Source organism: Anser anser, assembly GCF_964211835.1.
Source record: "Anser anser genome assembly, chromosome: 16".
Lineage (NCBI taxonomy): Eukaryota > Metazoa > Chordata > Aves > Anseriformes > Anatidae > Anser > Anser anser.
Genome location: NC_139737.1, coordinates 8,743,043 through 8,770,883, shown reverse-complemented (window position 1 = coordinate 8,770,883; position 27,841 = coordinate 8,743,043). Strand labels below are relative to the sequence as shown.

The following is a 27,841-nucleotide window of genomic DNA, read 5'->3' as shown; positions in this document are numbered from 1 at the left end:
TTTGCAGCAAGACTGCTGTAAAAGTAGCTGAGAGAAGTTTGGTCAACAAGCAGTTCTTTTACTACACCCTTTAAGTACAAATTCCAGTAACTTGTGTGTTTCAGACCATTTGTTATATACAGTGCAGTATTGCTTTTGATGTGGCGTTTAAGTTCCCAATAAGAGGTAAGCCTTAGCTGACTTGGTGGCCAAGGCTGCATTACACCTGAGCATCCTTCAGGTTCTGTACTGGGTTTTGACACTGGTTTACTTAACTCCAACTGGGGCTGAGCAGGAGGGAGGGGGGGGAAAAAGGGATGAGAAGGGCAGGTGGGAGAAAAACAAGGACTACAAACCTGTTAGAATACGGATTACAGGAGTCCACGAGTCTCGGGGCAGAAGTGGGCATGAATTTAAAATTTTGGTCAAGAGGTAAAAAATAACTACTGCAGATCTTTGTACTCACAGCTTTGTACTCTACACCTCTAAAACTGCAGGACACTCGCACACTGGAAGGGGAGAAGAGGGAGTAGAATTTTTTGCTCTGGACTCAATAGTTTGCATCCCACTGCAGCAGCATTCAGCATCTTTTTAATTCAACACCTGTTATACCAAAGAAATTTAAAACAAGTTTCAGCCACAAATTGTGAATACTACTAGATCTAACTTAACTGATTTGGAGTAAAAATCACTGCAGTGACTTGCACAGTAGGGGACGTTACCCTTTTTCTCACCTAAATATTCACATCTCAGGTTGTAATACATAACAGTCAGTGCCTGGAAACTAGAACAAGTAGTGATAGAACTACTAGTAGGATCTACTTTGAACTCCACAAATTTGGCACAGAATCAAACGTCTTAAATATCTGTATCTGGGAGAAGTAGGTGATAATCTACAAAGAACTTGCGAGCCTGCAACAACGTTCCCTAACCAAGCTTGCAGACACCTGCCTGCTCTCCCCAGCGACTCATGAATGCACAGCCTTCTTCACTAAGGCTTGTGATGGAGGGCCTGGGGAGACCTCCCCTTTTCAACAAAGGCAATATAAAATTATACAGCTGTTTACCCCAATAGCAGCATTTAAAGAGTACTCCTTCCTCTTCCCCACTTACAACTAAATGCTTACTGAAGTAGAAGCATTCTTTACTGTCAAATCCACGTGGATAAACAATATTGACTATGGTAACTGGAGACAGTTTCACGTAATGGTAAAAAGTTCTCCCTAAGGGTCTGAATCATTTAAACATATTAAACACCTTGTAACCATGGTGCCAACTGCAACTTTAAAGTTGTAGAAGCCAGCTCAGGCCCATCAGCATTGAGCAGACTCAATTGAAGGAGAGGTGCCAGGTCCCAACCCTTTAAAAGGTGGTCTATCATTGGAAGTTGATATTTAAAAACTGAGAACAAGGTTATTCTGAACCTAGGACTTAAACCCTCCTATACTATGCACTTCAGGAAATCACAGTTTGAATTTAATAGTTTGCAACTAGGGAAGACAGTCTTAGGTTTGACCTTCATTAAGCTTTAGAAGGGAAACAAGATGCAAATCACATGCATTTAGGTGTCTGTTGGATGCATACACTTAGAATTTACTAAGGGAACGTTTTCCCCCCAGTCCAGCAGAGCTCTTCCTTAGCATCCAATGCTGTTGCAGTTAGTTGCACTTCTGGAAAGGTGCTAAAGTCTGGTGTAACACAGGGTCAAGGTCCTACTAAGTTGAAGAAATAACCACTTCAACCTAAACAAGACCTAACAGGCTGAAAAATATTTAGGTGCCTGGAACAGGATCAAGATTTTATATTAAAACACTGACAATATATGAACGAAGAGCGACAAGACACAAACATGATTAGTATTATCCAACTGCTTTGTTATAAATATATTATATACATTCAAACATCACATTAAAATATTATTCCATTACACCAGAAGAGATTAAGGCTTTATATTATTTACAGAAACAAGCAAGCACCTTAAAAAAAAACAGAACAAAACACCAGTCATTGACATTTCCCTTCTAACATTATAAGTTTGATACCTTGAGCTCTTGAATACAGCTATTTGCAATGTGCCCAATGCTATAACTATTTTAAACATTTACTGTCGGGGTAGGAAACACTTAATAGAAAGCTCATCAGTGAGCACTCCACACGAACAAATGCGAGCATGTGTTGTACTGGGTGCCCTCCCCCTCCGCAGAGGCTTGTTAAGGTACAGTTGAAGGCTTATGCAGAAATGGTTTGCTCAGTTCCATGTAGAGAGTAGAATAATTTTACATTACGGGAAACTGAAGACACTTGAGGATTCGTGGCCCACTGGTGGAGTGGGATTCTCAAAGTCTGTTCCACATTACATCGGTTTTACTTACTAGTGAAGCTGGAACTATAAGGTTACCAAACACTAAGTGCATTGAACAGTGATGGTTTTATAGGCTTCCAGTACTGACACACTGTTTTCATGCAGTGTATTTGGACTCAAACATGAAGTGACAGACTGTTGTCACCATTCCCCCACAGGTCTTAGGCAACAAGCTATTTCTGAAGTGTTAAATAATGTTGATACAACACGTTTACAATGCCACCACGTACCAATGGAGTGAGTGTCCTGCCTTCTGGCTTGCCTGACAGCTTTATGAAATACAGTGATGAAGTATTTTCTAAGATGTAAGCGACATGGCTAAACAAAGGTGCTCAGTAAGAGTAATCATCTTCATTTCAAGTATTGTTTTAAGAATTAGTTCTTTTAATTACAGTCTGTTAGCACTTTTTAGTTTGTGCTTTAGAGTCTTATTTCTTTGCAGGTCTTGAGTTTGGCTGATGGCTTTTTTAAAAAAAAGAAACATTGGCAACGAAGATAAGGACTGCAGAAGGCTGGCAAAAGTTATTTAATTTTCTGAGCCCATTTCATGTCATCTGCTCTTGGCTTCTCCCCTGTAAGTCCTTGGATAATGTTCTCCAAACACCTCCAGAATCCTATCTTCTCTAACGGATAGTTCAGCCAACCTAAATGATATCAAAGGAAAAAAAAAGCATTAGTTTGTCATAGCAACCAAAGTTCAATATATTGAAATATTAAATAAAATTCCTTGATTTAAACACAAGGTAAATGTAAAGAGTTAAGGGGACTACTCTACAGCTATTGCACAGCTGTCAGAAAAGAGACCAAGTTGAAGGGATTTGTGTTACAAGCAAGACAGTTATATTAGTAGCACCTTATATCTAGTGTTGAAATTTAAACAAAAAACCAACCCAATAATTTTATCTATCCCCCCCCCCCCCCCCCCCATCACCGAAGCCAGCCTGGCTTTTCCCTGTGTTTCTCATTAGGTAGTTAGTACAGCAGGAAAATACATGCACACAACATGGTTCTGAAATACATTATCAATGCTACGCTTCCTAGAAAAACTGAGGTTACAGTTTGGGACCTAAACAACACTAAGGCTCAAAGTAAACAAAGTTCTTCTTTAAATAAAACCTCAAGTTTTGGTAGTTCCAATATCAACTTTCTATTTTAAATTTTTCATACTTTTAATTTTACCAAGGGAGGGCACAATACTTTTAAATTTGCTTAAGTGATTGCTCACGAAGCCTGTGATGGGAAGGTCTTGCTGTAGTACCACGCTGCACTTAATGACACTGAAGGTAGACGTTTCCAGGATTAAAAGGGCAGCACTGCTAGCAGCACATGCCTGAAAGCGCGCAGCTCAGCTACCACTTCTGCTTCCCTGTAACAGCCTTTCTGTTAACAGTTGATATGGGACAGGTTTCTATTATTTTATCGAAAAGTGGCAGTAAACGCCATCTTCCTTTGCATGCAGCAAGAGTTTAAATGCACCTTTCCTAGCCTACAAGTTTAGCCTATTTTGAATGCTTTGTAGAAGTGTTTTGTTATACGGAAGTCATACAGGCTTAATAGGCCTCACGCTGAATTCAGAAGGGCTTTACATCTCACTTTTGGGATATTAATTAGTACATTAGCTAGCTCGCTTTTCTGATACTGTATTTTGAAGCCAACCTAACCACAAATAATTGGCTTCAGAGTGCACAAAGAAGCAACTTCACAGGGTTTTATTACAATGTATTATTATAGTAACTTTAGGCCTCTCATTAAATATTGCAATAGCTACAAAAAAAATCAGCACTGGGAAGTATTATTCTCCTGTAGCTGTTTTTCTACAACCAGGAAGAAATGGATATACATAGGGTTCTGTTATCCCACACTTACAGAACTGCTCAGTAAATATACACATTATACTTTATTTCATGTACTTTCCTGGAAAAAGAAAAAAGAAAAAGAAAACAAAAGCAAAGGAAAGGCAGGAATGAAGGAGCCGTTGTTACCACAATGGAAACAGTGAGCTAGCAGTGGCAGTTCACGCTAGAGGAAGGAGATAGCTCAAGTGCAGGATACTATGAGCAAGCCCGGAACACAGAAAAGCTGCTGCAGAACCAGCTCTGCCAGACCCAAGCAGCACTCGCGCAGCAGTGACACGGGCAGCAGAAGGAATGCGAATGTCTTGCTGGTGAAGCCTTGGACTATGCGCTTATCTGACAAACACTAAAATGAAAGAACATTCAGGATATTCACTGCTGAAAAGTATCCTATTTCTATACAGCTAGATCCTTCCCAACCAGACGTAATTATAGCCTTAACGATCTATCAGAATGGGTGCTGTTTTCAGCCAGCTTCTGTAGCTGGACGTGACTTTTGCTTGTGCACGTGTGTTACTGCAGCCCCGCTCACCTCACTCTATACTGATGCCTTTTAGGAAGTCATTCCATGTAATTCTTATTAGCACAGCCATTGACCCTCAAGGAGTGGACTCCTCCTTCCCAGTGTCTAAAAACGGCAGGCAGTCCAAAGGCTTTAGCAGTGGAATCACCAGAAAGTTCTGTTACCTGACCCCTTCCCTGGCAGTGGTACAGTGACAGACCTTTATGTGCACAGGTCAGCTCTGAAACCAAGTACACTCTTTGGGCTTGGCCGTCTTCTCTTAAATGTGCTCTGCACTTAGTCACTAACAGGTGCATTACAGTTAATGACCATATTTTATGAAGATCCATTTTAAATAGCACGTGCTTGCATATTTGTCCTCCCCCTCACTTCTGCCCTAGAAGCAGGGCTGCAGAAACACTGCTCCACTGGAAGACTGCGAGCATAAATCCATTGTGCCATCTTACGGCAGATTAGCATGGTATGAACACTCACAGAAAGCACTGACTGAACAGGAGAACTTTGTTTTTGTAGGTAAGAACACAAAAGCAACTGACTTAAGACTAACACTAAATGGTCAAGCGTCAACTTGCAGTGTTCTACCTGGACCACAGACACAGGACACAGCAGAACTAAAAAAGAGCTCTTACAGTGACAAGATTTTTGCCATGATCTGTCAAGTCAGACAGAGTTGTACAGTGCTTTTACATGACATTCTGGCTATAACAACTAGATTTGTTTCTTCGTAGAGATTTCAGAACTGACAAACTGTTTGTCAAAGCCAATGACAGAATCAAGAACCAGAGCAGTTTATATCGAGTCATTTGAGTAACTTGATAACTTATTCAGGATTGTGCAACGCTGGTGACTGAGTACCCCAGCCTGTACAGTGGGCATCAAATCGAGCATAGACATAAGAAGAATCTAAAGCCAGTTTTCTCCAAGTCTGTCCTCTCTGCCCCAAATCACAATGAATGAATGCTAAAAGTCCAGAAGCTTTGCCTTAGAAGCACAAATTCAAAATAAGCTGCACTTGCAGGTGCTATGATGCTCCTTGTGTAGGAAGGCCCACCACCTGCTTTAACACTTTAATGAGCAAAATGCATCGCTAGTGTAAGATTTCCAAGATACCAAGCAATTAGACCTCAGTACCACTGCCTACCCCACTGAAAGTTACCCTGTGGCTAATCATGAATCTTCCTCACACATTTTTAATGCAACAAATACAGCTTTACATAACTTCAGCAAAACTAAGAGTACAGTTAGCTTCACAATGTCTTTCTGTATTTAATAGACTGTCGCTGAATTACATCTTGCCCGGTGAATTGTACTAGACTATTAAAAAGAGCTATGAACCAGATGACAGTACCAGTTGTAATGCAGAAGTACGTCTCATGTGGCGACACATGGTGGATCCTGTGGTGTTTCCGTGGCAGGATAATATGCCAGTCCTGTAGAAATATGACCCAGCGTGGAAGACCGAAGTACGTGTGAGACCACTTGTGAATCTGGTTCGTCATGGTGATGAAGATGATGAGGGCAAAGACATAACACTCCCAAGGACATGTTTCATATAATGCTTCTGCAAAACAAGACTTATACCTTTAAGTACTTTTTACAAAAATATGAATTTCCACTAAAAAAAAACATTGTCTTGCCAAGCCAGACCTGGCTGGTGCTGCAGGAGCTAACAAGGGCCTCAAAGTTGCTTTAGCACTAGTGTCACAAGAGCAGTGCGCCATAAGCAATTTCAGAATGTCACCAGACAGACCAGTATGCGCCAACTTCTGTCAACTCACCATAAACAGGAAGCTAAAGTCTGATTTTTTTATCCATAAATTTAAATTCACCCTTTAATTCTTGCCCTTCTAGTTTGCAAATGAATTTATTTATAAACAGATGAAGCATTTTTATAAGGTTTAGAACAATGAATTTCCTTGTGTGCGCACAGTTTGATTCCTCTTGCAGAAAGAACATTTACTTCTAATGCTTCCTTACAAGATTCCTCAGCCAGCTTCACTGCTGGGCTAGAGGAAACAGTTTGCTTCCCTTTCAAGAAAAAGTTTCCCTTCCCTCCTCCAGGGAGCATCACACTTCCAAGAGCTATTACTAGTCATTTCCCATACATTGGCTTCTTTTATCCTCATATTAACAACTGCTCATTTACATAGCAACAAAAATGCTAAATCCACAGAAGTTATCAGTAACAGCTTACCTGGGGAAAAAGAAACAAATTTGTATGCCATGTTTGCCAGTGGGACTAGTGTCATAAAGCAGTTGTCTCCGTTGGTCTCTATGAAATCATGCCTGGTAATTGCTGTAGGGTCGATATGATGTTCTCTAAAGGGTCTAATGAAAGCCTAAGAAAACAAATTGATAAACATGACACCGTAACTCAAGAGTTATCATGGACAAGAAAAAAAAGAAAAAGTAGAAATAGCACCTGAATTATACAATCTCAGAGAGGAAACAGCAAATCTATTAAGTAGGCAAGGGACAGTAAAACATTTGTAGTTATTTGCCTTCAACACATACATCAGGTACAGTCTATGCAACGGTATCCTGAGCAGTCTGAACTCTGTTGTTTATTTAGTGCATAGCTTCCTGTAGTGCTTTTTTTTTTCCCCTTGAACTACGGTCCACAGATACAGGCATTCAAGGTCTACCAAATCTATTGATAGTAAACAAAAATAAAACTAAAGCCAACAGACTTAATTTTGTTGATCTGGTTCACTTGTTTCTGGATAATTACAAGGAATATCCCATATATTTTTTGAAAACAGAGATCCTCCTAATATTGCACTGTGAGGAGAAATTAATGGTAGCTAAAAAGAAGTTTATTAAAAAAACAGATTACAGCTTATTATAGAAGTCAGTGCAATTTCGTCTAAGCATCCGGCATTTGTAGCCACAGATGTATAATACACCTCAAATCTCAATATTCAGTCATCACCATTCTAACACTATTACATTTACAATGAGGTGCAGGTGCACACAGAACTAGAAAGTTTCTTGCTAAAGCTTCTTTGTACTTTCTTCAATAGAGGTTTTAGAGAACTTAGCTCCAGGAATAGACTCTTGTTGAAGCAGGCCAGGTAAATTCTGCACTTCTTCGCATTTATTAGCCTTTTGGAAGCTCTACACAAGCCTCGTCTCTAGTGAAGTTTCTACACTGGTGTGTAACAGGCCATGCCCTCCGTCCCTCGGCAAGGTCTGCGAACACTGGTATTGCAAAACTGTGTGCAAACCCTAATCAGGGTGATAAAACGGAACAGTGTCACCTTGCACATGTCACCTAGGCCAAGTGTAAACACAGCCCTGGGAGCACTGTACCAACAGCGCCTCGTGCCATTTAGAGGAGGGTACTGGGTGGAAGAGCTGGTTACACTGGCAAAACTACAAGAAAAGTACCTGTCTAACATCTAAGAATACTAGAAGGGTTTCAGAAAAGCATGTAATTAATTTTTTCAAGCTTAAGAATAAGAATCTCAAACCTTTCCGACTATTGGTAGCTCCACAGATCCCCAGGTGTCTGCTCCCCAGTGAAATAATCCTGATAGAAAGTCAGCTGTAATAACTCCTGCAACTTGAATGAAGAGACACATACAGTTAGATACACAAAAGCATTTTTCACTAACATTCACATTTTCTATTTGTCTTACAAGTTTATTTGCTTATCTACCTCTAACTTTGGGTAGATTTCACGTGGCTGTAAACCTTTACGTGAATAGGGTCAGCCAGCTAGCAATAATGGTTAACGAGACACTGTTTGGACAGTCTTCACTATAGCTACACCAAGACTTTGTATTTGACCAGTCCTCTACAGAACAGCTCGAAAATCTTTGCAATTGCTGGTACAGAAAATACTAATAACATAAATTGAGTCACTTAGATCTTATTTTAGATGCACCTTCTCCCTGGACCTGCCCGTCTTCTTCTTTCGTGGTGTTTAACAGATTACTTGGCTACGGAGCATCTGTTAAAGCTACCCCAAGAGATACTGCTATCTGCAGACCCTTCTTCGTCTCCCATGGTCCCTTACATCTGTAAGCAAGGAGCACTGAACTCCAATGACTCTACGTAAGCACCAATTAAGAAACCACTCCTTGGTACAGCAAGGCTGTTGACTAAATAAGACTGGAATGTCAAACAACTTTGTGATTATATCATCTGCAATGCTACAGGCAGAGGCCCTGGAAACCAAACTGGCGATTCTCTGCAAGGGACAGCCTGCACTTGTGATACGTCCACACAAACTTAGATACACCATTAAACAGAGGTTTCTGCAACAAGATTTTTCTCGATGTCAACCACGAGAACTTTAAAACTGTGGTCAAGTAAAGGTGATTTTCAATTCTTGCACACAAAGTCACACTTCTGCCTTCCTGTTCTGGATAATCTCTTACTTACCCAAGTTTCTGGGTAATACTGACATTTAGGAGCAAGGATAAGAATATTACTTGATCAGAACAGCAGTACATTTCTCGGTCAGTCACCGATCTATTGGACGGTGTTTAACAGGCACCCTATCATTCTTTATCTGTAGAAGAAATCCTACTGCCAGGTTCCCAAGACCTAGAGCTACGAAGCCTCCAGCACAGTTTAAGAAGCCCTCCTGCGTAAGCCCTACTGCCAGGCTTACTACGCTTTTGAGGAAGAATATTCAGAGAAGATGCCCTTACTTTTAATGGGGAGGCTGGGGGAACACAGCATAGAGCATCGCCATACGGCTGTGGCAACACAGCGCAGAGGGCGATGCTGCCTTGGGACCTCTACACCTGAGGGACTGAAGATGGTCAGACGCTGCCCTCTAAGGAACGCAGGCATCCAGAGGTAGCACTGCCAGCTTGCACGTCTCGCTCCGAGAAGGTTTTGATAGAGATTAACCGCCTGAATGGGGCCTATATCTGAAGAATAACCAGATTACGAATCAGGATCCTTTTTCACTGCAGTGCTGTCCTTTCAGGTTAGTACATGAACAGCAGGACCCGGCTGTTCAGTTAGTCTCAGACTGCCCACCTGGTGAACACAAGCATACCTGGTGATTCTCTGTGGGGCCAGCACTAATGCTCTCAAAGGGAGAGGCAGCACACACCTCTTACCTGCAGCTCTGATTAAAAAAAAAAACACACAAGAACAGCAGAAGCACTACCCAGATTTCAGCACAGCTACTGGTTAGAAATCAAATCCTTTATACATACACCTGGGAATTGATTCTGTCTGATCTCAATGCAGATTCCTCAGATATCAAACAAACTTCAGGCCAATTCAAGTGCTATATACAGAACTTGCAGTCTTGTTAAATGAGTCACAGCAACAGAACTACAATGATGGTGTGTTCAAAGCAGCTTAGTTAGCAATGCCCTACTCCCATTTGACACAGAGCACAAGGCACAGTCACTTACAGTCGGCACGCCTGGTAGCTCACTTCCCAGAAGCCTGTTAACTGCCCACAGCCATCCACGTAACCCAAAGCAGTGACAGGGCCACCTCGGAGTGGCTGGAATGTAGTTCTTCAGTTCCCCCCAGTGATGTTTACAAAAGTCAGGTTGTTTACGGAGGTCACCCATTGTAGCAGTCTTTGCACCAGAAGCAGCAGGGAGCTGCAAGACCAGATGCGATGCAGGAGGTTTATTTTGCTCCGACTGCCTTACCAACTCTTCTTCAGAGGGCTGTGAAGCAAGCAGAGCTCCTGGCTTTCTCCTCCACCAGGCAGCATTTGGTTCTCTGTGTCTGAAGACTTTTCCAAGCACAGCTCCTCAATTACAGTACTGAGGCTTTCTGTGATGGGCAGGTACACCTCTGCCTGCTAAGCAATTAGGCAGAGCACTTGTAATCCCAATCAAGAGTTACAGCTGGCATACCGGTTCACCTTGCTTTGACTGCAGGGCATCCTGTTACTCCTCCCCCTCTCACAAACTCAATCTGAGTTATGTCCAGAAAAAAAAAAAAACACACACCAGTGTGCATCTTTCCCCCTAAGCCCCACAGCTTATTTACACTGGCCATGGTCTGGACTTCACCTGATCCTCCTGCTCCAATCAGGACACTGAGGCCAGCTGCCTCCAGAGCCCAGGTTGATGAGGTTCTTTTAACACTAGCAGGATTGCTAAAGAGCAGGCATTTTTTCAGAGCACAGATGAGGACCAGGTTGTTCTGTTACTATTGATCAAGTGCTCTTAAGCTTCAGGACACAGCAGTCTCCTACAGTGCATGCAGAACAGATATACCCCTCCTGGTGGTTACCTTTTGCTTAGCTAATTCCTCATTTCTACATGCCTTTTGTCACCCCCCCATCGTTTAAAAAAAATAAAAAAAATCAGGATCAACTGTTGTGGCACCTACTACACCCAAATGATTTCTTTCCACAATAAAAATAGATCCTCACTGCTGAATCCATTTGGATTCAATCCAGTCGGCCCAAACTCTTAAATACAGTAGAAGACACTTTCTGTATATAGAAGATATCTTTCTGTATCACCTTACTGCGGTGCATACAGCTTAGGTGTTATAGCCAGTAAATTCTGTATGCTTGTTTTATTTCAGACCACGCGTGTAGGCTACAGCGAGACAGGGTGGAGCACGAGCGCTTTTGGATCTGCATCTAGCAGCTGAAAGAGCAAATAGCCTTGATTCAGAGGGAAGATATCTGAACAGCACTCCACTTTGCAACAACTCAAATACCATTCTTGCTGAGCTAATCACCCGATTAACCCACAGCGCCTCCAGCACACGTTATCATCCGAGTCTGCAATAACAGCAGGAAGAACAACAAGAGTAGAGACAAAATACTGACAGCTCAATAGACATTTCATGTTACTTTGTTGTAAACTGGTAAAAGCTAAGAGGAAAGAATGAAGGGTGCCTGCAGCAGCGAATTACACTATGGCAGCCTGGAAAAGCTAACCACCAGAAGCCATATTTCAGCTGTACTGCAGAAGGGCTTGCTGATCCTTCAGTAGTCATGCGTGAAGAGATGTACGAAGAGAGCAAAGACTGTACCATAGCTTATACGTGACAAGCACTGTAACACTGCATCCTGTCTGCAGGCTCAGCAGGCACAGCAAGGAATTAATCTCAATATTCTCATACACCTAGCATTGTCCCCAGTTAAAAGAGGGGAAAAAAAGAATCAAGGTACGGGTGTCCAGTTACTTCTCTAGTGTGGTACGGATCTTGATGCTCTGTCATCAGGTTTGGGAGGGTGAGGTACAATAGCCTGACAACCCTGAACACGAGTTATAAGATTAATCATAAGGTCAGGAAAGAGAGGCTATTGACAGTGTACGTATATGAACTGCAACCAGTGGACTTGCACAGTACTGGAAGCAGGATCTGTAACAGAACTACCGCTCTGTGCACACCGCTTCCTTTACTCCCACCTGCTGGGCAGGGGGATGGAGGAGCAGCCCAGCTCTGGTTTCTAGCTGAGGAAGCAAGTATGCTGAAAACACGGGGAGAGAAGGCACTGCACTTAAGCGAGCTGCAGAACATGCTGAGAACACCAGGATTTCTTGGCTGTGCAAGCAGACTGCTGAATCAGGAGAAGAGAAAGAGGCCTAGCACTGACACAGAGCAAAGGCGTACAGGTGAGCTTGTGTCAGCTGCTGACGTTTCAGGACTGATGCACACAGTTACTGGGACAGCCGCTCCCCTCCAGCCGTCCGGTACCTGTGACCCTTGGCACAGGCACAGCAGCACCCCCGGGGCGCTGCCGAGGATCCAAGCCCCCCACCTGAGCCGCCGCGGGGACCTGCCAGAGGCCACGGCAGCACTCAGGCAGCAGCCCCGGCACCTGCTGGGCACAGCACCGCAGGGCTGAAGCGCAGCTGGCCCAGGTGCAGGAGACCAGGAGTTTTCGCTGCTGCTTGCGGTTTGTTTGGAAGCCACGTAACACGCAGGAGCTCACGTCACAGAAAAGCTCCTACTCCTCCTCTTCCTGGAGCACCAACCTAAGGGCTTAGAGCTTCCACCTCAACAGGGGCGTCCCTTTGGAGCAGCTCACGTCCCGCTTCCCGCAGCCCGGCTGCTCACAGGGCAGGAAGCCCAGAGAGAGCTGCATGTTTCAGACACATGTCAACAGATAAGCTATTTTGTACGCTTGCAACAAGGAGGTTTACTTGATCCTACTGTATAACACCATGTCATACAGTCATTTTGAATCAGCGACTAGGAACTAGTTGAACAGAACAGCGCTTGAGAGTCAGGGCAGAGTGGCCAACTCCACAGAGAAATCTTGTGATTTCTAGAAACCGATGTGCTAAAGTATCAATCGCTTGACACCTATATGCTCATAAAAATAAAATACCTGTCACCTGCACCCACAGTCAGTGCTTTACTGCAGCGCAGAGACACTCATATCACAGAGCAGGCAGGGGACTGATCCTGTGGCAAGTAAGGGCACTAAGACAATAATCCCTGAGCACGTGGGCAAGCGCAGAGCACAGCAGTTCAGAAGAGAAGAGGTAATCGCTTTGGTTAAGTCATAAGGAGAAACGTTCAGTCAGAAGTACAGCTATCAGTGCGAGGGAGCAGAGAACAGCTGAACTACGAGATAAAGGAAGGGTGTACAGACCTACCGATAAATAATAGCCATGTTACATTATAGCTGGATTTTCAAATAAAACATGTCTGTGATACACATGCTGCAGGGACTAGAAAAAGCCCAGCCTGCAACACAACCTTGCTTTGCAAGGATGTTAACACAGAAGACATTTCTTCTTCTCCCAGGTGCTCCCTGCTCAGCAAGCCCACTGCCCCCAGCATCACCACCAGGAGCACAGGCACATCCCTCGCCTCGCCTCCAGCCGAGAGGGACCCGAACGTGAGCCTCAAGGGCAGGAACCACACAGCGTGCGGTGCTGCCAGAAGCTACCAGAGATCCCCGAGGAATCAGGGTACTGTCTGTCCTGAAGGCAAGCATCAGCAGATCCTAGAGCACATACTCATCTACCAAAGGCACGGCTTGGCTAAGAGTCACTATCCAATAAACTTAATAGCAGGAATTGCCCAATTTTATTTTTGTCTTTAACCTTAGCTTAGTGCTAAGCAAGCTATTCTCACTATTTCTCCAGCTGATGGAGAGTTTGTAAAATAGCTGGCACATTTAGACAAAATCCTGCCAACTTTACCTGAGCATGAGGTTCTTAAACAAGTACTGCCATTGTGGGTACTCCTGGTAACACGTGCTCAGAAAAAAAAAACAAAACAAAAAGCAATTAAGCCATTCCAGAAGAAAACGAAGAGAACAGAGAATAATGGCTACTAAAGGAAAATCAAGAGCAAAATTTCCTCTCACTAAAAAACCCCAAACAATACTTTCACTAGTATGAATGATCGAGCTAATTCTCTGCTTTCCCCCACTTAAAACTCTCCCAGGAACCACCCGGGTGCGCTCAGGAGCACCGGGCAGCTTTGTGTACCCAAGTCTGCACCGCAGGAGACCCAACACCTACACGTTTGCCTGGCTCGGGACGTGAGCAGCGATAACACTGCTTCTGTTCAAGGTCTGCGCTCTCGCTGAGTTGGCCACTTCTGGCAACATTCCCTACAGCCCACTCCTTCATGAGGGCAGCCCTCCAGCGCTGCCGGTGTTTTGAGCTGAAAGAGGCACCATTCGGAGCAAACCAGGGCCGCTGAGACCTGTTAAATCCTCCAGCCAAAGTTCCTGCAACTTTAAGAGAGCCCCTGACAACACAGCGAGCAAACAGAGCTTCCTTTGTCTCTCAGCCCCCGTTGCCGACAGAAAGAGCAGTAGCACGTCCGCTGTGCACACAAGCAGAGAAGCACAGACGGGGCCACGTCCCCAGCTTCCCTCTGCCACCAGCGTGAGCAGCACCCAGCAGGGGAACGGCTCACCCCTTCCCTGAGGTTATCTCCTCCATCCGTCCTGCCGCGAACAGCTGCTGGCACGAAGGAGGAGTCCATCCCCTCACCAAGCTACACGGAGAACAGATAGCTAGTGGCCAAATCATCCGCCCAAGCACGCCCTGTAATCCCGCTTCTGAGACTGACAGCCCCCAGGATCCTTCGGAGCAGGAAGGCCCGGGAGCTCCTAAGTTCCTCCATTCCAAGCAGCAGTCGTGTGCGTTAACGGGAGGTGGTGAGACACAAACAGGCTGTATTAGTGCAGGGGAAGTGCAACAAGTGGTTGAATCAAAGTTTTACCTCTTCAATGACAAGTTGTGGAGTCTCTGTCTTCAAAAGATGGTACAGTTTAGGATGTAAAACACAGTTACCTACAGTTACTGCAGAGGGGACAAGACAGCAGGTGACAAGAAACTTATCTTGCTCAGGCCAACACGCAACGGAGAATTTTCCTTCGTTAACTGAGGTTTCCCAGCTGTAATTTCAAAGATCTTTTAAATCAAAGTTTCAAATGGAAACTCATCTTAACATACAAAGCAAATCCAAAACCAAGCGATGTCATCACGATTGTGCCAGAAGGTTCTGCCTCTTGCTGTAAGGCAGCAGGAATCAAAGCAGCTGATACTCATGCAAAGCAGCCCACTTCATGAAGTGCCTGTGGTAGCTAGGAGTGCTTTTACTCCAACGTGTGCCAGAGCTTTCATACATTACACCCTCCTCATTTGGCTCTGCAATGCAGCTGACCAAGGTACAGCTTTGCAGCAGAGCTACTCAAGCTTAAAACAAAGGTTTCTATTTTGAAAACGAAACAAGTGATTGCTTTCTGCATGCGCCCTCTGGCCAGCCCACAACTTCTGCAATAATGAAATGTGATAAAAGGCTTACAGGAATTAGTTCACTATCACTCAAGTCAGCAATGACTCATTTTACCTTGTGCTGTGTCACAGGATGTCCCTAAATATATCAGCATACGTGCGGGACTTTTATGCATATGAACAGGTAACACAAACCTAAGAACTAATTTTCATAAGGTCGCAATTAAACAAGATCCATTAAGAACATAAGATGTCTGCGGATAAAGTGCAAGTCAACCAATGTGGCAAAAAAAAAAAAAAGGCTTTAAAACCCTACAGGAAGTCACGAGGATGAGAAAAAAAAGGGAAGAGAATCCATGCTGCAACTTGCCACCTTTATCTAGCTGCTATTAGTACAGCACATATCACGTACCTCGTGTATTCTGAGTAATATGCTCGACACCACAAACGTGCCTGGAGGTGTAAGAGCTTTCAAGAGTAATCTCATTTGTTTTGGTGCTTACACACAAATGCCACCTACACCAGCCTTGCTCCCTGGCACTACTGAGCTTCTAACAAAGCGGCTGAGGCTGCCGCGGTTCGGCTGCACCGCTAGGATGATGTCCTGCTGCAGGAACAGTTCAGTTACAGCTGAAAATGGGGGGTTTAGCATCCACCACAGCCAGCCTTACCAGCCAGGCCCACCCCAGGGTTAGCTGTGCACGTGTGCACAACCCGAGCACCAGGTCCACGTCTGCACAGCCGTCAGCTCGCACACAGAGGGGAATTTTCACTGCTCCTCAGCAGCTGGAGGCATTCAGAATAGGGCAGGCCTGCATTTAACACAGACGAGGAAAGCCATCCACCCTCTGCCTACACCTTTTTGACCACGCGGAGGGAAAGGAATTGCCTCCCGCCTGCTAAAGCGGCGGGGAGAGGAGAGAACCACATGGGTTCCTCTTCCTCTCCCGCACGACGAGCTTTTGTCAGCGCAGACGGCCTGGTTCCAGAGCTGGGCTGCAACACCCCAGCGCTGGCGCCTGCCTGCTAACCCTGCCCGGGCACCTGCAGCTGGCCCAGCACAGCGAGTCGCAGCGCGCCACGTGAGCCGTGCTGAGCGGACGAGGAAGTAGGTGCTTGCAGACCGCCAGCAGGAGGATCAGACCACCTTTGTCCCAGGAATTTCCAGATTAAGTTAGTTACAGCCTAACCGTGTTACAGCTGTGTGCTTCTAAAGGCATTGAAACCAAGGATAACAGCCTCGAGTTACGGATACAGGACTCGAGCTAGGTCAAGTGGTGCAGGACATTCAAACTGCTCCCTGTTTCTTAAAAAAACAAGGGAGCACTTACACCAGAGCACACGGGCATCCAACAATCCATCCTAATGGCCAGGGCAGCAGATCAGACCCAGCCTCAGATCACGGATCACTTAGGGATTTCTCACATTACTGTAATTTCCAAAGACAAAGACCTGATGCGGACTCCAGACAGAGCTGGTTCAAACTCCTTTATTAGCAGGAGGTTTAGTCTGTGATCCCAACTCGAAGGTCAATATTCTAACGTAAGCATCAGGAAAGCTTTCAGCAGAAACCCACCTGACAGTGTCCGTGACAATATTCCTTTATTTTACCCATGGCACAGAGTAGTGAGGAAGCGGCACACATAGGCAGAGGAGTCTCACAAAACTTAAAAGCTAATCATCGCTGTGAATGAGACATCAGCCGTGCTTTGCCTGATGAAGTAATACATTGACAGCAAAACCAACAGTGTGCAGTCCCTATTTTATTGCACTCATTTTTGTGCATATTATCAGTTATTTCCACACTGCTTTATTTACACAGAATCCAGATTCTGCGGCTTTAATCATTCACTACTACTTAAATACCATTATCAGCGAATTGGCTGCTTTATCAGTTACACCGGTAAACAGGGTATCAGAGAACTTAAGCTTTTATCAATATTAATTTTGACATGAAAGCCAGTTGCAAACAGATTGCACGCACTCCAGGTTGGCAATCATTACTGATTCTCCCCCATCACCACAGAGCAGTTCTCATGCCATGCTCATCCCCGTTCCCTTCAGAACCTCCACCTGATCAGCTAAGAGCAGGCAAGACTACACTAAGCAAGCGAGCTGGTGTAATTCATAGTGGGAGGACACTGCTCCTCCTTAGCCCGAGAAAAAGCCAGTCACCTTCAGCAGACACTAGGTGTTAGCAATCCTCAGCTTTGACAAAAATTCATAGCGCCTATCACTATTTGGATCTGCTGGTTTTTTAATCATTAGTAATATACAACAGCGATGACGAACAACTATCACTTCTGAAACATGCAACACCTCACACAGTCCGTGGAAAAATTGCTTTCATTGTAAAGCACAGAAGCTGAACACCTGCAGGCAGTTTATATGGTGCCCTAATGGATTTATTCTCCTAACCAGCATTCATCCAAAGCCAGACGTTAATACAGCCATCAGTACACACCACAAGTATACGAGAAGTCCAGTGAAGTGCTAAGTTACTGTTCTCTTCTTTCCCTCATACCAAACCAGAAAATAACAGAAGGTAGGTGCTGCAGAGCTGACTTCCAGTTTTTAGAACTTAATTCTTCTTTTCTTATGTTCCCTCCCATACATATGTAGCCAACAGACACTGTTTGCAGAGCTTCTCTCGCGGTTTATCTCCCTTTAACTTTTCCAAGGAAATCTCTAAAGCCTTCCAGTACTTAAAAAAATAAATACACATGGCACGGACAGCGACAGCTGTGTACTAAGAGCATTCTCACCTAAAGGAGGCTAACCCAGCTACCAGGAACTGGCCGGACATCCCCAACAGACCGAGTCAGCCACAGATGACCACAGCTGCAGCTCAGCCCGTTCCCCTGCCCTCTCTTCTGCTCACTCCCCAGGAAGTTTCTGTGCAAAAGCATTTCATTACTATGCTAATTACAGCAAGCTCATAGAAGCACCAGTACTTTTTGCTCCAAGTGTTAGACAACATTCAAGTTCTGCACGTGTTTAGACTTCGGATGATGTAATGAATGTTGTGGAGACCCTTTTAATAGCCACCTAATTCTAAGATAAGCTTTTCCTTTGGTAAGGCAGAAAAGCCAATACTGCATTCCTAATAACCTCTTTCGTCCATGGTTGGATGCAGAAACAAGTTCTTCCTTCCCCTTCCCCACCCCAACCAATACCCAGAAAGAGGGAAGTTGCTTAAATCAAAACATCAGTCCTGGTAAGACCAACCTGGTTTCTAAACTCCAAGTTCAAAGAAAAGCAATCACAGATCTACGAGCCAAGAGCCAAAGAACAGCCATGTTTCTGTCATCCCGCTCGAAGACATACCCTCTGTCGCTGCAAGGAAGCAGCACAGCATTTGCAACTTACACTACACTTGGAAGGGTCATTCAAGAACCAGCTCTGTACTGCTGAGATCCAGCCGATTTAAATACCTCCACACATCTGAGGCAAGATATGAGACTGAGCTTGCTTGGCTCCACTTCCAATCAAAGTAATGAGACCCCAAGAGTCACATTTATTACACGAAAGCTGCACCTGGAATTTCCAGCTACACAGCTGGAAAGAAGTCAGCATTCAGGATAAAGGCCAAAATTCACATCCTGACGTGAAAACATAATGCTACAAGATACCTATTTTTAGTCATCAGTCCCCAGAAATCAAGCCTGTTTGATGCCTGAAACACCTTTCGTAAGATTTCTCTTGAACTTTTGCATTCCAAGAAGTTCTGTAATTTTGTGGATCAGGTTGTTGTTTCTAACTCTGACAGTCTTGACAGCTATTTTCCCTCTGAAGAGTCCTTACACTTGCAGTAACTACTGCATGTGCACAACTGCCTTTCTCCTTTTCCAGTAGGAAGTGAAGCATAAGAGATGAGACTTTTGTTTCCAGCATAACAAGAGAGAATATTGCCTTGTTGACAAAAGCGAGCACTTTTTACTTACATATCCCAACAATAATGGAGGGCGTGTGTTCCAGTCGCAAGTAGAAGAGAAGATTGTAAAAATTGAAACAGATCAGAGAGAAGCATAAGATGACAGAGATCCATTCTTGTAGTCTCTTTCCTGTTGGAAAAGAAGGAAAATAACAACATGTTTTACTTTTATCTGTGAGGACACTTTGAAGTTTGAAATAATACAGACTATGCTACTGCCTGGATGACCTGCTCCATTTGTCTGACAGGGAAGTGAAACAGAGGCTTATTATTCATTAGAGGTGTGAGTAGTTTGTCAAATGACTTTCCCCTTCCCTGAGCCACTGCTAACCCCTTCCCCTCTGCCCTTGCCCAAAATAACAGTGAAAAACCAGACATCAACTCATATTGTCCTAGTTTTCTTTCCCTGCGGTTGCTGGCATAAAGCTCCTCTGCATCACATCTTTTTTCAAATTCGCATGGCGCTCAATATTCAATATTCAGTGCTGCTGGTACGGCTGAATCTGGGAACAAGCTTCTGGCCTCAGAAGCCCTGTAGTTAAATCACCTTACAAGCCACGATGTTCAAAACCTCAGACCTTGTAAACAAAGCTGTTGTACTAACAGGAAAAAGCATCATCCTGCATCCTGGTGGCCCTAGAATTGCTTTCCTAACATTGTAGGTACACTTCTGGAGCTTACTTAACCCCCCAACTCCTGCGGTCCTGCCTTTGCCTTCCTGCTCTCAGACAGAGAAATACAACCTCTCAGCCATCCTGTTACAACAAGAGACTGAATATGCAAAGAGAAATAACTGGCATGGATTCACCCATACTACTTAGCACCTCTACAATAACCTAATTTAGTGCCGATTAAAAAAGAACAGACACCAGGATGTGGTAGTGTTTTGAATACTCAGACGGAGAGGCAGCTTTCTGCTGCCAATCACCGCTAGATCCTCACAAGGCACTGATGCTGAGAGTAAGAGAATGCTCAATGTGAGACCCGTGTGGATTAAGGCACCAGAAACAGAACGTGCATAGCTAAATCCCAGGGTGAGATCTCGGCTGCCACCTTGGCCCAGCCGGGTCAGACTTTGCCTTCTGCCGGGGCCAGCCAGCGCAGCCGCCTCTTGCCCGCGGCTGGCCAGCGCAGCAGCTCCCGCAGCCCGCAGCCACGCCGCACGCTGTGCGCCACTTGGGCGTGAGGCGAGCAGTCGGCACGGGCTGAGCACGCCCTGGCACAGCCGCACCTCTGTGTTCAGGAGCAGAGCTCCCTACCCATTACTCTGCTATGCTGACCTACTGCCTGCTCGCAGCTCTCCTTCCAAACGCTAAAGCAGCTCTCAGCTGCACCGTGGAACAAAAAGGAGACTGGGAACATCCAAGAGGACCGGTATCATCCCCACTGTGCCTACAACAGCAGCTTTTAAAGAAGCCTGAACAAAGACTCCTACTGTTCGGAGATCTGTTCTAGAAAGGCCACAAATACAGAATCTAGTGTCCTCTGGAGTAGCAGAGGAGAGAATCCTAACACTAAGGCACACGAAGAACAAGCGTATTTCAATACAGCATCAGGTCACACTGTGCAAGATTCTATAAGGAGATCCCTGGGGTAATGAAAGGAAGAATTAATTAACACTCACTTCCAGCCTAAGAAAACCACACCCTGATTAGAGGAGTTAAATGGGTAGGTCCTCACGGAACAATTAGCTAACTGCAAGGAAGCACCGGGCTCCTTACCAGCAAGTCCCACGAGCTCAGTCTGTGCAAACACCGCCCGTACTCTGAACGTGGGGATCCCAAGACCACCCGTCCAAAGACACCTGAGTCCAGAAACACAGCTCCAGCTCTGGACAGACTGGGAGACGAAGCAGTCAAAGGACAGAAGGCCAGAAAACCAGTAACTTGTGTTTAAAAAGTACTCAAATTTAAACATACGGCCCACAGGAAGGCATAAGGTGCCAAACCCAGGAAGTACACGCTCAAAGAAGTCGTGGAAATACTCCACAGCCATATTCACTCGGCACAGTTGTATGTAATCTGCGCTATTAAGAATTCAGTAGTTTACCATCACATGCTTCTGCCATAACGTGTCCTGACACTGTTTACATAACTTATTTATGTAATGACAGGAGAAATTTGCACATCTAAAACATTACCACAAGTCTCTTCTGCTAGATATCCCTACACACACACACTCACTACTCCACAGACTTCCCAGAAACTTCCATCTGCAGGTAAACGAAGGATAGCAGGTTGCTTGGGGAGGGAAATCTTCTTATGAGCAGGAGCAGAGTGAACAGGTTACATTGGTGACCGATTCCTGGCCTTTACAGAGAAGTGATCACCACCAACGGCTGAAAAAGGTCACCCAGCGCCTTCTCTCAAGGCACGGATGATGTAACCAAAACAAGCTGGAATGGGCACAGACTTGCCCTGAACAGTCTAGAGAACTGACAAGTTAACGAATGTGTGTTTTCTTATCGTTACTTGGCTCTGTGCAAGTAAAAACTCCTGCTTCCCGCTCTGAATGTGCGAGCTAGGCCGTCCAGCTGGGAACTGCAGGTACGCAGCACCGAGCGCTGTGACGCTTCTCCCCGCTTCTGAGCCTGCACATGCGAAGGAGCTCACGGCGAACACCCTGCATCTCTCGAGCTATGGGCTGAGAGAATTACTCGCCAGCCGCTGTCACTCTGCTGGGCTCTGTCAAACGACGGGCTGCCCCAGGGCAGGACCCGACCCAGAACCCCAGCGTCCCTCCTGAGGGCCTGCAGCGGGCACCCCGGAGCCCCTCATGGCACATTCTGAAGGGGAAGCTTCGGTTGTTCCCTTGCTTTGCGACCAACCCCCTTCACCTACCTTTGGACAGAAAGCCTACCTTTATAGCAATAATAATAATTAGATAGTAATAGCAATAATAACGATACCAAGAACATGACGGACAGATCCCGGCTCGAACCCCCAGCGGCTCGCAGCCAGCACACCCCTCCCAGGTCCATGCGGGCCCTTCCCGTGAGGCGCCTCCCAGCAGGGCCAGCACCCCGGGCACCCACCTCAGCTCCACACCGGCACCCCCCAGCCCCGCCGCCCCCAAACCCCCTCGCAACCCCCCCAGCCCCGCCGCCTCCCCAGCCCCAGCCCCCGGCCCTCACCCGGCGAGTAGAGCTCGGCCAGCTCGCGGGCCCCGGCGTGCTGCGCTCCCCACCGCCGGCTGCCGCCCTCGGGCTCGGCCTCCTGCTCGTGCTCCCCGGGCGGGAGGCGCTGCGGGGCCGTTCCGGGGCCGCCCGCCATGTCCCGGCCGCGGGGCCGCTCCCCGGGGGCGGCGGGCGGCGAGGGGCGGCCAGGCCCCGCCGAGGCGCCCGGCGGCAGCATCGGGAAATGGGGCCGGGAGGTGGAGGGAGGGGAGGGGAGGGGGGAAGGGGCGGCCCCGCCCCGCCGCTGCCTCCCGCCTATCGGCGGCGCCGCCGCGCGAGCTGAGAGCCAATGGGGAGCGCGGCACGGAGCGGGGCAGCCAATGGGGTGGCGGCAGGGGAGGGGCTGCCCTGAGGGAGCGGCTGGAGGAGGGAGGGCGGCGGGAGGGCGGCAGGGCGGGGCGCTGGTCCGTGACCCCTGTCCGTCTGTCCCCATGTCCCTCGGCCGCTTGTCCCTCTGTCCCCCCGTCCCTTTGTCCCCCTGTCCCCCGTCCCCTTGTCCCCGGTCCCCACAGGCCCTCCCGCCCCCTGGCGGCGCCGGGGCCCGGTGCTGCCCGCCGAGGTGCCGCCACCCAGCGCCAGGCGGGGCGGGGAGGCGTGTGGCCGTCAGCGGGTGCAGCCCTGATTGCTTCCCTGGAAGTCCTTCTGCTCCTTGGGGCGCCCAGACTGCGGTCGTGCCAATAATGTTCTTTTCCTGCCAATAACATTAATTTCGGTCCTTTTATTTGGTAATCTGGCCTGTGTGCCATAACAGACACTCACGGAGGTACTCGCTGGGCCCCAACAAACACATTCCAGCATGGCACAAGAAGACAGATAAACAAGCCCCAAGCGATGTTTAAGTACTGCAGCATGCCTGTTAATTTTTTAAAACATATTTATTTGATGATCAAATAAAATGGCTTTAAAAATAGAAGTGTTTCAAATAATTATGCAGACTATTTAAACAATTAAGAACAGATTCATTTACAGAGGGCAAAATGCTGAGCCAGACGTCTGTCTAACTCAAAGGTTATGTGTCTGCAGACGATGCACCATGAGGGATGAGACACTTCTCCACACTTTGACAGCAAGGCACACGTGGTGGGAAAGCACAACCTGGGCTGGTGCTGGCTGGGCCTGGGGCTTGTGTCCCACGCTGACGGCTGCCCAACAGCAAATCACACCCACCAGGGGAAATGTGGCTCCTGTTCCCTCGGGGGCGGCATGTGGGCTCCCCTCCAGGCAGCAGGAGAGAAACGCTGCTTGTGACCAGGCTGTTCTGTCCTGGAACTTCACAAAACCCAACAAACGTGACCATCAAGGAACTGCTCCACATTGTCACTTAGCAGTGCGCCAGAATTACTGTTTCCGGAGCAGGTTAAGAGCCTCCCAGACTTTGCCATGCTGTTTGAAGGATCACAAGTTGATTAATAATTAGGTGGAAACATATGCTCAAATTATCAGTTCTTAATGAAAAGATGGCTCAGGAATTCAATGAATCCTTTTACTGTATCAAAAGTTCTGGAAACTATAAGTGATGGTTTGCTGCTGACAAAAAAAGGTATTTGTCTGAGGGAGGATTTCTCTGTGCTTTCTATTAATTGCGTAATAAACCAATTAAAAGGCATTAGCTTCGGGTGCCTCAATTTGTTGGACTGGGCTGTGTTTAGACTGAGTGATGGGAACAGTCTGGCATCAAGGGATACTGATGTTTTCATTAGACATTTACGAGGTTAGGCTGCTCTGATGCTAAGGATCTTTCTACAATACTGCTAGGGTCACAGTGACCTCGATAATGTTAGTGTGGAAGTGGTATAAATGTGAAAGAATTAATGTTGATTCAGTAGGATATGGCACCTTTAAATGTGTTTTGAGATATGTAACCATATGCCTCCACTACAAACGTGTAAGCTAGATGTAAGATATAAACAGTTTTATATGAGGTGCGGTTCTTGGGAGGGTTTGCCAAGATACCTTCAATATTTGTTAATCATCTTGTTTTGTCAAGGCAATAGGACTGTCAGTATGAAAAAAGCAGCAAATTGCTAGCAAGCTTTGGCTTTGAATGTGTAATAATGTTCTCCTGGAAAATAGTTTTTAGTTTTGTCTTGGTATCTGCCAGAGTAAAGCTGCATAATAATGTCAGTGTAACTTCTCAGAGTGAAACCTAGCATCAGAAAATAGGTGCTGTTGCAGCCCATTTTAATCTCAGTTCATTGTGACAAGGCAGAAGACAATTGGGGAACGGGTTTGGTTCTTTCTTAGCGACAGACCAATGCTTGGGACACATTTGAAGAACATTCTTTCCTCTAACATTACCTGAGGAGGTGGGAGAAATGGTAGGTAAGTTCATAGACTCAGGTGAACCTCCCAGACTTGGTACAGTTATTATGACTGTGTCCCACGAAAGGGGGGGAAGCCATGAGGATTCAGCATTGCATGAGTCCAATGCCTTTTTGAAATACAGAAAAATAAAGCGAATTAAAGTGATGCATCAGACAGCATATTGGTGACATGGTGCAGTACCAGTATAGTTAGGACAATATTGTTGAGACTCTGAACAGAAATCTGTATTAAGAAGGTAATTATGCAGTAAAATCTTGACGCTATTTGGAGAAGATGAAGACTGTATTGGCAGCACATCATAGACCATATTACCATAAAGAGGCCTATGAAAGAGCTAAATCCCGGGCTGGTTTATTTAAGGGTAGCCTATAGCCAAGCCCCTGCAGTGCTGTTTGTATTCAGCTCCCTGCTCCATACTGTGAAAGGCCCCTGCTGTGCGCAGGTATCCTGAACAAGAGCGACCTGCCAGGTCCTGGCGGTACTGGGGACACACAGGGAACAGGCAGCAGGGACAAGTTCTCCCCAGCTTTGAAAAGTCTGTCAAGACACAGCTCCAGACAACAAAAAGCAGTGTGTGCCCAGCTATGGCAGGGCTCGAAACCCAGGGGATTCAACTCACCATGCTGACAAACCATGTGCAGGGAGTCCAGTGAAGAAGTGGCCATATCTGAAAGAATAAAGAGACTTAAAGGGTGGTTTTGGCCCTCTCTGAAAGAATAGAGACTTAAAGGGTTGTATTGTGTTGTGTTTTTTTTGAAAGGAGACCAGCAACACAGACACGAACCACGTCATGATGGATCGCCTCTCACTGCAACAAGCCGTGAGAAGGCTTGGAGGGACTTTCTGACCACCGTCGTGAGGGGCCAGCACCCCGGCCTCGCCAGGCATCCTGCCGGCTTCCTTCCTCTCAGGCTGCCATGGCAGCCCCTCTGTCCGACCAAGGACACGGCCCCGGCCGGCCTGAGGGGCGATGTGGCCCCGCTGTGCCCGGCCCGGCCCGGCCCGGTCGCTAGGTGGCGGTACGAGCCCGGGCCTTGGGCCTTGGGCTTTGGGCTGTGCCCGTGCTCTTACCGCCACCTAGCGACCGGGCCGGGCCGCTGGCTTCCCGGGTACAGGTGAGGCCTGGTCCGGCAGCCCTCGGTTCCAGGCTTCCCCTGTCTGGAAAAGCAACGGAGCTTCCCAAAAAATAAAAAATAAAACCCACGCAGAACAGCCCCGCCCCGGTGACGGGTCTTCCTCAGAGCCAAAGGGGAGCACGGGGCAGATGTCCCCTTCCAGCTTCCGTGCCTGTCTGCCAATTTGGCTATGACAGACGTCACCTCAACAAGGTGTCGCACAGTCTTTGTGAAAATAATTATCTGGTCTTTTAGCTGCCTCCTGTTATCGCCAGCTGCAGACTCAACAGCGTGCTGGAGAGGAGCAGAGTGCAGCCCTCACAACTGAGGGTGAGTGGCGGCAATGATTTCAATTTATAGGGCACCAGAGGTCCTGACTGCTGTGTCACCCTGTGAATTCACAGCAGCCACCTCGCCTCTTTTCTGTATTTCCCCCTTACCCATCTGTACCCGAGAGCTGCCCGCCACAAAGATCTGGAAGCCATTTTTGAACACAGACCCCTGCTCGCGCAGCACTGACCAGGGCTTGCCACAGCGCACAGCAGCCAGAGTTCAGAGACTCATTTCTCTTGCCTCTTACCCTCACTTACGCAATTCTTCCTAATCCATGAGGCACGAAGGGAGCAGAAACTGGCTGCAGCTCCCTTGCTGGACTCTCTGGCATGGGAAAGTGTCAGTGGGTGGGAGAGCTGGAATAGCCACTCCTACGGCTCCCTTCCAAAGCCATAAATGCAAAGATAGGGAGATGACTGGGACCCAGTAACGAAGTGCGTGGGGGACAGAACACGGCAGCTATCCCCACCTGGTGCCCAGGCCATCGAGGCCAGCTGCCAGATGACACAGATCAGCCCAGGGGCTGCTCTTCTACGCCAGCGCTCACCACCACCAAGTCCCAACTGATCCCCTGGCAGCCCCACTTTCCCCATGGTGCTCGACACCAGATGAGAGCAGCTGAATAAAAAGTAATCGTGAAGTCTGGGGAGCGGACCTTTAATGCTTTTAATAAAAAAATCTGATAATTCTTCACTGAGGCACACTCTTCTGTCAACCTAAGACTTCCTTCGGTTTACCTTACCCCTGCCAATACACACCCTGAGGTTCCAGTTACCTGGCCCCAGCCTCAGGTCCCCTGAAGAGTTCTTTTCTTTTAAAAATTTCCTGAATGAATTAACAATATCTACTCCTGACACTTGCTAGGGTCCCCTAAAAGGGTTAGATTCCTGTTTCCTTGACAAATTTTTTGAAAGCCTGAGTACTGAAAAAAAAGTATTATTGCATGCTCTGTAACAAAGTCACCAGACTAGGAGATTTTGATTACCTAGGAAATGCAAGATAACCATGGAGAACTTCTGGAAAGTTAGTGGACAGCAACTTGTCTACCTTTTTTTTTTTTTTATTTGGAGTGGAGCAGAGGGTGGTGAGCGTGCAAGGAGACAGGCTACTCGTAATACACAAAGTCACCTCTTGCTGTCCCTTCTCAGAAAGAAAACCCACCTCTTGCCAGCCAAATGACTTCAGTACAGACTTTGCAATACAGCACTGGTGCCTATGGCTTCTGCTTTGTCGCTGTTCCCTTCCATGGGCATTTGTGTGCACTCGGATGCTCCCTCCTTTTCTTTCCTTCACAGAGCCACAGAGTGGGTGCTCTGACCTCCAATTTGCTCTGGAAATTTTTCAGAGTCTGGTAGGGGAAGGTATTTTGCTCATGTTGTCCCACTGGCTGGAGGCAGTGGTGCCAATCTCCAGGTGTTGTCTCTGCAGCACTCGGTAGGGCAAAGAGCAACACGGAGATAAAGCGGGGATTGAGCAACCCAGCACTGCAAAGGCCAAGCATGCTAGGTCAGAGGTGAGCAGAAAATCAGCAGAAGACCAACAAATACCCGAGCATCCCCAAGTCACATGGGAACGAGGGGT

The 27,841-nt window shown here is 46.6% G+C and overlaps 2 protein-coding genes across 8 annotated transcripts in view; both read right to left on the bottom strand.

The window, feature by feature from the left end:
- Positions 1-1,829: 1,829 nt before the first annotated feature.
- LOC310882525 (plasmanylethanolamine desaturase 1-like) lies at positions 1,830-22,680 on the bottom strand. Its single transcript, XM_083801415.1, has 6 exons — positions 22,446-22,680; positions 19,323-19,442; positions 8,191-8,282; positions 6,912-7,056; positions 6,066-6,278; positions 1,830-2,985 (listed from the first exon to the last, which is right to left on the bottom strand). Exons 1-6 carry the CDS (start codon positions 22,663-22,665, stop codon positions 2,864-2,866), a joined length of 912 nt encoding a protein of 303 aa, XP_083657541.1. The 5' UTR covers positions 22,666-22,680; the 3' UTR covers positions 1,830-2,863.
- A 277-nt stretch (positions 22,681-22,957) lies between these two features.
- Positions 22,958-27,841, bottom strand: part of LOC310882529 (uncharacterized protein) — a gene marked incomplete at its 3' end in the record, with an annotated part of 172,510 nt that continues 167,626 nt past the window's right edge. For 2 of the 7 annotated variants that reach the window (XM_083801423.1, XM_083801424.1), the window contains 3 exons: positions 25,432-25,479; positions 24,786-24,918; positions 22,962-23,870 (listed from right to left, as the gene is read on the bottom strand). Coding sequence is in view for 5 of the 7 variants with exons in the window: in XM_083801430.1 (XP_083657556.1) it covers positions 23,645-23,756; positions 25,432-25,479 (160 nt within the window). Of the gene's footprint in view, positions 24,919-25,431; positions 25,480-27,841 lie in introns of all 7 variants that reach the window. The other 5 variants (XM_083801422.1, XM_083801431.1, XM_083801432.1 and 2 more) reach the window with 5 other exon arrangements.